The following is an 11,061-nucleotide window of genomic DNA, read 5'->3' on the forward strand; positions in this document are numbered from 1 at the left end:
AAAAAAAAAAAAAAAAAAGAACCCACTCTGGACTGGGCACGATGACTCCCGCCTGTAATCTCAGCACTTTGGGAGGCTGAGGTGGGCGGATCATTTGCAATCAGGAGTTCGAGAATAGGCTGGTCAACGTGGTGAAACCCCACCTCTACTAAAAATATGAAAATTAGCCGGACCTGGTGGCAGGCGCCTGTAATCCCAGATACTCTGGAGGCTGAGGCAGGAGAATCCCTTGAACCTGGGAGACGGAGGTTGCAGTAAGCCGAGATCGCGCCACTGCACTCCAGCCTGGGTGACAGAGCAAGACTCCATCTCAAAAAAAAAACCAAAAACAATAACAAAAAGAGAACCCAATCTGGACTCCAGATCCAGTGCTCTCAAAACATCATTTTGCTGAGTTCTGCTTAGGGGACATCGAAGCAAGGCCACCAGGAGGCGGGGCCTCATTCCTCTGGAAAAAGATGCTGAGTCAAGGCCACAGGTTCTTAGGCTCATACCAGAATTCCCCGGGAAAGCAGCCCATAAGGCAGGCATGACCTTTAGCCGCATTTTTTTTTTGAGATGGAGTCTTCCTCTGTCACCCAGGCTGGAGTGCAGTGGCGCGGTCTTGGCTCACTGCAACCTCTGCCTCCCAGGTTCAAGCAATTCTCCTGCCTCAGCCTCCCAAGTAGCTGGTACCTGCCAAGTAGCTGGTGCCTGCCACCATACCCGCGCCTAATTTTTGTAATTTTGTATGTAATTTTGTATATTTAGAGACAGAGTTTCACTATGTTGGCCAGGCTGGTCTCGAACTCCTGCCCTAGTGATCCACTCGCCTCAGCCTCCCAAAGTGCTGGGATTACAGGCCCGTGCCCGACCCTTTATCCTAATATTACAGGTGAGATGACCCTTCTCTGGAAGGGGAAGGTGCCTTGCTCCAGGGAGCACAGCATAGGTGGAGCTGGGACTCCTGGCTTTCCTCTGAGAACCTCATCTGATGATGGTGTCCCTGCTTCATCTCACTTGTCCAGGAAAACAGAGTTGTGGCTTCATCCCACTTGCATAGACTTACCTGGGGAGCCCCGTCCTCCCATACCCCTGACCTGGGCTTCATAGCTCTGCAGTGCAGGCAGGCATGTTATCTCACTTTCAAAAAAAAAGCCTACATTTTGGGTGCGGTGGCTCACGCCTGTAATTCTAGCAGTTTGGGAGGCCAAGGTGGGCAGATCCCTCGAGCTCAGGAGTTCAAGACTAACCTGGGCAATATGGCGAAACCCCATCTCTACTAAAAAAAAAAAACAAAACCAAAAAACATGGCTGAGTGCTGTAGCTCACGCCTGTAATCCCATCACTTTGGGAGGCTGAGGCGGGTGGATCACAAGGTCAGGCGCTCAAGACCAGCCTGACCAACATAGTGAAACCCCATCTCTACTAAAACTACAAAAAATTAGCCTGACGCGGTGGTGCATGCCTGTAATCCCAGCTACTCGGGAGGCTGGGGCAAGAGAATCGCTTGAACGTGGGAGGTGGAGGTTGCAGTGAGCTGAAATCACGCCACTGCACTCCAGCCTGGGCGACAGAGCAAGACTCCCTGTCAAAACACACATACACACACACACACACACACACACACACACACACACAAATTAGCCAGGTGTGATGGTGCGTGCCTGTAGTCCCAGCTACTTACAGGATCAAGGTGGGAGAATCTCTTGAGCATAGGAGGCAGAGGTTGCAGTGAGCCAAGATCGCACCACTACACTGCAGCCTGGGTGACAGAGCGGAAATCCGTCTCAAAAAAGAAAAAAAAGTTTGCCCTATTTAACACATTTTATCCCTTGACTAGATCTTTGTCCATGTCATGTCAGTTACATTTAGTCTTTTGTCTTTTGTTTTCTTTCTTTTCTTTTTTTTTTTTTTTGAGATGGAGTCTTGCTCTGTCACCCAGGCTGGAGTGCACTGGTGAGATATCAGGTCACTGCAACCTCCACCTCCTGGGTTCAAGCGATTCTCCTGCCTCAGCCTCCTGAGTAGCTGGGATAACTAAACATGGAGGTGTGCACCACCATACCTGGCTAGTTTTTGTATTTTTAGTAGAGACGGGGTTTTGTCATGTTGGCCAGGCTGGTCTCCACCTCCTCACCTCAGGTGATCCTCCCGCCTCGGCCTACCAAAGTGCTGGGATTACAGGTGTGAGCAACCACATCCAGCCCATGTCAGTTACATTTAAATCTCATTCTTTTTTTTTTTTTTTTGAGACAGAGTTTCGCTCTTGTTGCCCAGGCTGGAGCGCAGTGGTGCAATCTCGGCTCACTGCAACCTCCGCTTCCCAGATTCAAGCAATTCTTCTGCCTCAGCCTCCCGAGTAGCTGGGATTACAGGCATTCGCCACCACACCTGTCTAATTTTGTATTTTTAGTAGAGATGGGATTTCTCCATGTTGGTCAGGCTGGTCTTGAACTCCTCACCTCAGGTGATCCACCTGCCTCGGCCTCCCAAAGTGCTGGGATTACAGGCATGAGCCACCATGCCCGGCCTTTAAATCTCATTCTTTAGCCACTGCATTGGGATACATTTGTTTCTGTTTTAGTTTTTGTTTTTTGAAACGGAGTCTCACTCTGTTGCCCAGGCTGGAGTGCAGTGGCACGATCTCAGCTCACTGCAGTCTCCGCCTCCCGGGTTCAAGCAATTCTCCTAACTCACCCTTCTGAGTAGCTGGGAGTACAGGCACCCACCACCACGCCTGGCTAATGTTTATATTTTTAGCAGAGACAGGGTTTCACCATGTTGGTCAGGCTGGTCTCGAACTCCTGACCTCAGGTGATCCGCCCGCCTTGGCCTCCCAAAGTGCTGGGATGCCAGGCGTGAGCCGCGGTGTCTGGCCACACTTGTTGTTTTCTTATTCCCCTTTCGCTCGGCATCCAGGTTGCTTCCAGTGTCATGTTGTGGCGAGTAAGTCCACACAGCTCTGCCCATGCGGAAACACAGGTGTGGGATCTTCCTCGAAGTGAGGTTTCTGGGTCAAGGGGAAGATGGCTCTTGGAACTTGACAGCTATTGGCAAATTGTCCTGTACAGAGGTTTTAGGTCATACCTGGCTTCCTGGAGTACAGGTGAGCCCTGGAAGGGACTGTTCCCAAGCCTTGCTTCCCGACGTGTGTCCCAGGGACCAGCTGTATCAACACCACCTGGGAGCCTTTTAGAAATGCAGGGTCAGGGCCGGGCACGGTGGCTCACGCCTGTCATCCCACACTTTGGGAGTCCGAAGCAAGAGGATTGTTTGAGACCAGGAATTCGAGACCATCCTGGGCAACATAGCAAGATACCATCGGCCGGGCACAATGGCTCATGCCTGTAATCCCAGCACTTTGGGAGGCCGAGATGGGTGGATCATGAGGTCGGGAGTTCGAGACCATCCTGCCTTACATGGTGAAACCCTGTCTCTACTAAAAAATACAAAAAATTGGCCAGGCGTGGTGGCGGGCGCCTGTAGTCCCAGCTACTCAGGAGGCTGAGGCAGGGGAATTGCTTGAACCTGGGAGGTGGAGGTTGCAGTGAGCAGGGATCGTGCTACTGCACTGCAGCCTGGTGACAGAGCAAGACTCTGTCTCAGAAAAAAAAAAAAAAGATACCATCTCTACCCAAAAAGAAAAAATTAACTAGGTGTGGTGGTGTGTGCCTATAGTCCTAGTTACTTGGGAGGCTGAGGCAGGAGGATCCCTTAAGGCCAGGAGTTGGAGGCTGCAGTGAGCTGTGATTGCACCACGGTACTCCAGCCTGGGTGACAGAACAAGACCCTGTCTTTAATGAAAAAAAAAAGAAAGGGTCGGGTGTGGTGGCTCACACCTGTAATCCCAGCACTTTGGGAGGTCAAGGTGGGTGGAACACGAGGTCAGGAGTTCGAGACCAGCCAGGCCAATATGGTGAAACCCCGTCTCTACTAAAAATACAAAAATTAGCCGGGCACGGTGGTGGGCGCCTGTAGTCCCAGCTACTCGGGAGGCTGAGGCAGGAGAATGGCTTGAAACCGGGAGGCGGAGCTTGCGGTGAGCCCAGATTGCCCCACTGCACTCCACCATGGGCGACAGAGTGAGACTGTCTCCAAAGAAAAGAAAGAAAGAAAAAAGAAATGGGGGGCCAAGTGAGCCCCATCCCGAAGCTTTAGAATCAGCACATGCTGTTGAACAAAGTCCAGAGGTCACTCTTGTGCCTGCTAAGGACTGAAAGGCATGGCTGTAAGTCGTGGGCAGGTATGAACCCTGTCTTCCAGCTGCAGCGTGGGCCTGGACTTTTTCCTGGAAGGTGGGGCCAGGCAGGCTGTACCTGACTGTTCCTCTCTCCACAGTGTCTGTTGCAGAGACCATGTCTGCCAACGGGGCAGAGGCTGATGGCAGCACCCAGGTGACAGCGGAAGAACCGGTACAGCAGGTGAGGAAGGGCCAGGACCAGGGACTGCCCCGACCCTGTGATTCCTGTGCAACGAGGCTTCCCACACCAGGGTGCCCTGGCAGGGAGCCAGGGATATGCCGGCAGCCCATGCAGCCAGAGAGATTTATTCCTGGGTGGGGTACAGACCACTCACTGGTGTCCCCAGGTGGGAGGGGGGAATCTCAAAGGCCCTTGGAGGGCCTGAGGGGTCAGGGTTCTGTCTGAAACTACCTGCCCTCCACAACCCCTAGGCCAAATCTTCCTCACCTCTGAAGTTTCTCTCAGGGACCTCCTAGGAAGCCAGTTTCTATTCCAGATCTCTCATCCTCAGGTTAATTTATTTTATATATATAGTTTTTGATATGGAGTCTTGCTCTGTCGCCCAGCCTGGAGTGCAGTGGTGACATCTCGGCTCACTGCAACCTCTGCCTCCCGGATTCAAACGATTCTCCTGCCTCAGCCTCCCGAGTAGCTGGGGTAACAGGCATGCGCCACCACACCCGGCTAATTTTTGTATTTTTAATAGAGACGGAGTTTCACCATGTTGGCCAGGCTAGTCTCGAACTCCTGACCCGAAGTGACCAGCCCGCCTCTATCTCCCAAAGTGCTTGGATTACAGGCGTGAGCCACTGCACCTGGCCCCAAAGATAATTAAAATTAAAAAATCAAGTGGTGAGCTGGATGTGACCCATGGACTATATAGTCTGCAGCCCCCAGTTTAGACCCTAACTGCCATGAGAATGGGACTCTTGTCCCTTACCACCACGTGGCACATCGCTGGAATAAAGTGCAGGCCACGTAACTAGGCTGTGTTAAAGGAAGCACGCGGGCCGGGCGCAGTGGCTCACGCCTGTCATCCCAGCACTTTGGGAGGCTGAGGTGGGCGAATCATGAGGTCAGGAGTTCAAGACCAGCCTGGCCAACATGGTGAAACCCCGTCTCTACTAAAAATACAAAAAAATTAGCTGGGCGTGGTGGCGCCTGTAATCCCAGCTACTCAGGAGGACGAGGCAGGAGAATCGCTTGAACCCAGGAGGTGCAGGTTGCAGTGAGCCGAGATCGCGCCAGTACACTCCAGCCCGGGTAACAGTACAAGACTCCATTTCAAAAAAAAAAAAATAAAAGGAAGCATGTGGCAAAACCCCAAGGTTCCTGGCTTGTGCAACCGCCTGGACGTAAAGTGTGGGTAAACTGAGCCGTTTCACTGGCCAGGAGTGACAGCAAAACTGCAGGGCACCCTGAGTTTCCGGAGGAGCCCCCCATCCTCCCCCGCCCAGTTTGCCTGAGCCACTTCTCTCCCGTAGCCCAGTGTGGTGGACCGCGTGGCCAGCATGCCTCTCATCAGCTCCACCTGCGACATGGTGTCCGCAGCCTACGCCTCCACCAAGGAGAGCTACCCTCATGTCAAGACCGTCTGCGACGCAGCAGAGAAGGGAGTGAGGTCCCTCACGGCGGCGGCTGTCAGCGGGGCTCAGCCAATCCTCTCCAAGCTGGAGCCTCAGAGTGGGTGAAGTCCCAGAGGGCACTGAATCCCCCTCCTGGCTGTTTCCCTGGGTGGGGAATAGGGGGGTCTACCCAGCTCTTGGTGCTGTCCCCCGAACAGTTACGAGATGATCTTCCACCAGTCACATTTGCGTCTTACTTAATTTCTTTTGGCAGTTGCATCAGCCAGCGAATACGCCCACAGGGGGCTGGACAAGTTGGAGGAGAACCTCCCCATCCTGCAGCAGCCCACGGAGAAGGTAACGGTGTCCGCCTTCGGGGGCTCTGCCGGGTCGGGGACCTACCTGGGTATGGAGTGCGCTAGTCCCAGCTTAACTAGACAGGCTTGATGGCATCCTCCCTGCTCCCTCTCCTGTCGGTTCCCATCCCCACCCCGAATCCACTCCCCACAGGGCAGCTGGAGGGATAATTGCAAAGCCAGCCAGATTACAAGTGCCCGCCACCACGCCCGGCTAGTTTTTGTCTTTTTTTTTTTTTTTTTTTGAGACGGATTCTTGCTCTGTTGCCCAGGCTGGAGTGCAGTGGCCGGATCTCAGCTCACTGCAAGCTCCGCCTCCCAGGTTTACGCCATTTTCCTGCCTCAGCCTCCCAAGTAGCTGGGACTACAGGTGCCCGCCACCTCGCCTGGCTAGTTTTTTTTTTGTATTTTTTAGTACAGACGGGGTTTCACCATGTTAGCCAGGATGGTCTCGATCTCCTGACCTCGTGGTCCACCCGTCTCGGCCTCCCAAAGTGCTGGGATTACAGGTTTGCGCCTCCGTGCCCGGCCTTAGTTTTTGTTTTTTTAATAGAGATGGAGTTTCACCATGTTGGCCAGGCTGGTTTCGAACTCCTGACCTCAGATGATCCACCCACCTCAGCGTCCCAAAGTGCTGGGATCACAGGAATGAGCCACAGTGCCCGGCCTACTTGTTTCTGTAATAAAGTTTTTTTGGCACACAGCCATGCCCATTTATTTACATGTTGTCTATGACTGCTTTCACCCTACAATGGCAACGTTGAGTAGCGTGACACAGACTGTGACCCACAGTACTGAAAGTCTTAGTTATGTGGCCCTTTACACAGAATGTTGACATACCCATAACTGTTTTATTAGTCAGAAAAGGTTGGAGGCAGGAAAGTCAAAACATCGAAACATCATGTTCCTGGCCGGGCGCGGTGGCTCATGCCTGTAATCCCACCACTTTGGGAGGCCAAGGCGGGCGAATCACCTGAGGTTGGGAGTTTGAGTCTGACCAACATGGAGAAACCCTATCCCTACTAAAAATACAAAAATTAGCCAGGCGTGGTGGTAGGTGCCTATAATCCCAGCTACTTGGGAGGCTGAGGCAGGAGAATCGCTTGAACCCGGAGGCAGAGGTTACGGTGATCCGAGATCACGCCATTGCACTCTAGCCTGGGCAACAAGAGTGAAACTCTGTCTCAAAAAAAACAAAAACAAAAACAAAACATCATGTTCTGGCCAGGTGCGGTGAGCATGCCTATAATCCCAGTATTTTGGGAGGCCGAAGTGGGCGGATCACAAGGTCAGGAGATAGAGACCATCCTGGAAAACAGTGAAACCCCATCTCTACTAAAACTACAAAAAAAAAAAAAAATTAGCTGGGTATGGTGTCAGGTGCCTGTAGTCCTAGTTACTCCAGAGGCTGAGGCAAGAGAATCGCTTGAACCCGGGAGGCAGAGGTTGCAGTGAGCCAAGATTGCGCCACTACACTCAAGCCTGGGTGACAGAGCGAGACTCTGTCTCAAAAAAAACAAAACAAAAAAATACCATGCTCCAAACTGTGTCCTGCCCCTCAGCAGCTGGGTGGCCCTCACACAAGTTACTTTGCCTCTGTGGGCCTCACTTTCTTTTTTATTTTTGAGATGGAGTTTCACTCTTATTGCCCAGGCTGGAGTACACTGGTGCAGTCTCAGCTCACTGCAACCTCTGCCTCCCGGGTTCAAGCGATTCTCCCGCCTCAGCCTCCTGAGTGGCTGGGATTACAGGCGCCGGCCACCACACCTGGCCAATTTTTGTATTTTTTCTAGAGATGGGGTTTCACCATGTTGGTCAGGCTGGTCTCGAACTCCTGACCTCAGGTGATCCACCTACCTTGGCCTCCCAAAGTCTTGAGATTACAGACATGAGCCATCACGCCCAGCCTGGGCCCACTTTCTTTTCTACAGAATGGCGATGCTGCCCTGGGGTTAACACCTGAAGGCCTAGAACCGCACATGGCTTGTATCAAATGTTGGCTCTTAACATTTAAAAAAAAAAAAAATTTTTTTTTTTTGAGACAGGTTCTCGCTCTGTCACCCAGGGTGGAGTGCAGCCTTGAACTCCTGAGCTCAGGCGATCCTCCCATCTCAGCCTCCCAAGTAGCTGGGACCACAGGCACGCACCACCATGCCTGGCTATGTTTAATTTTTTGTAGAGATGTGTTTTCACCATGTTGCCCAGGCTGTTCTCAAACTCGTGGGCTCAACAGATCCTCCCGCCTCAGCCTCCTGAGTAGCTGGGACTATAGGTGCATCCACCATGCCTGGCTAATTTTTGTACTTTTTGTCAAGACGGAGTCTCGCCATATTGCCCAGGCTGGTCTCCAACTCTTGGGCTCAAGCAATCCTCCCGCCTCAGCCCCACAAAGTGCTAGAATTATAGGAGTGCGCCACTGTGCCCTACCTCAGTTTCCCTTAATCACCGCTTTTTAAAGACTCTGTCTCGGCCGGGCGTGGTGGCTCACGCCTGTAATCCCAGCACTTTGGGAGGCCGAGACGGGTGGATCATGAGGTCAGGAGATCGAGACTATCCTGGCTAACTCGGTGAAACCCCACCTCTACTAAAAATACAAAAAAATTAGCCGGGCGCGGTGGCAGGCGCCTGTAGTCCCAGCTACATGGGAGGTTGAGGCAGGAGAATGGCGTGAACCCGGGAGGCGGAGCTTGCAGTGAGTGGAGATCGCGCCACTGCACTCCAGCCTGGGCGACAGAGCAAGACTCCTTCTCAAAAAAAAAATAAAAAAGACTCTGTAAATACAGTCACATTCTTACCCCTGGGTATCAGGACTTCAGCATATGAATTTGGGGTTGAGGGGGCCATAATTCGACCTATAACAGCCTGGGATGAAGAAATGAGGCACAGACCAGGTGCGGTGGTTCACACCTTAGTCCCAGCCCTTTGGGAGGCTGAAGTGGGCAGATCACTTGAGGTCAGGAGTTTGAGACCAACCTGGCCAACATGGCAAAACCCTGTGTCTACTAAAATTACAAAAATTAGCCAGGTGTGGTGGTGAGTGCCTATAATCCCAGCTACTTGGGAGGCTGAAGCAGGAGAATCACCTGAACCCGGGAGGCAGAGGTTACAGTGAGCCGAGATCACGCCACCGTGCTCCAGCCTGGGCAACAGAGCAAGGCTGTGTCTCAAAAAAAAAAAAAAACAAAAACAAAACACCCTCCTTCAGATAAGTGTGAAGCTTAATCGGTTATTGTTTGTGTCCCTAGCTGGGACCAGGGCACAGGCCGCCTGCTTTGTGTCTGTGTCCAGTGCTCAGCGGGCAGCCTGGCACAGGGTAGATGCTTATTTTTTTTTAGTGTTTTGAGATGGAGTTTCGCTCTTGTTGCCCAGGCTGGAGTGCAATGGTGCGATCTCAGCTCACTGCAACCTCTGCGTCCGGGTTCAAGCGATTCTCCTGCCTTAGCCTCCCGAGTAGCTGGGATTACAGACATGCACCACCACGCCTGGGTAATTTTGTATTTTTAGTAGAGATGGGGTTTCTCCATGTTGGTCAGGCTGGTCTCGAACTCCTGACCTCAGGTGATCCGGCCGCCTCAGCCTCCCAAGGTGCTGGGATTACAGAGGTGAGCCACTACAACCGGCAGGTAGATGCTTATTAAGTATTCAGGGGCTCCATGTCTGCTTCGGCCCAGTGGTTACAGAAGGGTCACCCTCAGGCACCACCTGCTTGTGTCTAGGTCTCTAGCATCAGAAATAGGTGCTCCCTTGGCCGGGCGTCGTGGCTCAAGCCTGTAATCCCAGCACTTTGGGAGGCCGAGACGGGCGGATCACGAGGTCAGGAGATCGAGACCATCCTGGCTAACACGGTGAAACCCCATCTCTACTAAAAAAATACAAAAAACTAGCCGGGCGAGGTGGCGGGCGCCTGTAGTCCCATCTACTCAGGAGGCTGAGGCAAGAGAATGGCATGAACCCAGGAGGCGGAGCTTGCAGTGAGCTGAGATCCGGCCACTGCACTCTAGCCTGGGCAGCAGAGCGAGACTCCGTCTCAAAAAAAAAAAAAAGAAATAGGTGCTCCCTGGGTTGGAGGCAGGACAAGCCAGCCCGCATCCCCACATCCTTGGACTTTCCCTGAGACCGCCTGCAGGGACAGGCAGCTCATTCATCCACTCGATATTGAGTGCCTACTGTATGCTGGGGGGCTCTGCTGTCCCATCATGGTCACACTTCTTTCCTCTCATTTATGCAGAAATGGCCTTAGCTAGGAAACAGCAGAGCGGGTGTCAACTTGCACCTTTTTTTTTTTTTTTTTTGAGACAAGGTCTTGCTCAGTTACCCAGGCTAGAGTGCGGTGGCGTGATCTCGGCTCACTACAGTCTCGACCTCCTAGACTTAGGCAATCCTCCCAGCTCTCAGCTTCCTGAGAAGCTGGGACTACAGGTGTGCACCACCAGACCCGGCTAATTTTTTAATTTTTTTGTAGGGATGGGGCCTTGCTGTATTGCCCAGGCTGGTCTCTAACTCCTGGGCTAGCCGGGCATGGTGGCTCATCCTATAATCCCAGCACTTTGGGAGGCTGAGGCGGGTGGATCACTAGATCAGGACAACAGAGTGAGATTTCTGTCTCAGGCCGGGCGCAGTGGCTCAAGCCTGTAATCCCAGCACTTTGGGAGGCCGAGACGGGCGGATCATGAGGTCAGGAGATCGAGACCATCCTGGCTAATACGGTGAAACCCCGTCTCTACTAAAGAATACAAAAAACTAGCTGGGCGACGAGGCGGGTGCCTGTAGTCCCAGCTACTTGGGAGGCGGAGGCAGGAGAATGGCATAAACCTGGGAGGCGGAGCTTGCAGTGAGCTGAGATCCGGCCACCGCACTCCAGCCTGGGCGACAGAGCCAGACTCCGTCTCAAAAAAAAAAAAAAAAAAAAGATTTCTG

At 52.6% G+C, this 11,061-nt stretch overlaps 1 protein-coding gene across 1 annotated transcript in view; it reads left to right on the top strand.

Annotated features, from left to right (window-relative positions):
* Positions 1-11,061, top strand: part of PLIN3 (perilipin 3) — a 16,562-nt gene that overhangs the window by 1,632 nt on the left and 3,869 nt on the right. The window contains exons 2-4 of the mRNA XM_026455520.1: positions 4,321-4,403; positions 5,708-5,906; positions 6,063-6,145. Of these exons, the coding sequence (XP_026311305.1) occupies positions 4,338-4,403; positions 5,708-5,906; positions 6,063-6,145 (348 nt within the window). The 5' untranslated portion in view covers positions 4,321-4,337. The remainder of the gene's footprint in view (positions 1-4,320; positions 4,404-5,707; positions 5,907-6,062; positions 6,146-11,061) is intronic.

Source organism: Piliocolobus tephrosceles, chromosome 21 (assembly GCF_002776525.5).
Source record: "Piliocolobus tephrosceles isolate RC106 chromosome 21, ASM277652v3, whole genome shotgun sequence".
NCBI lineage: Eukaryota > Metazoa > Chordata > Mammalia > Primates > Cercopithecidae > Piliocolobus > Piliocolobus tephrosceles.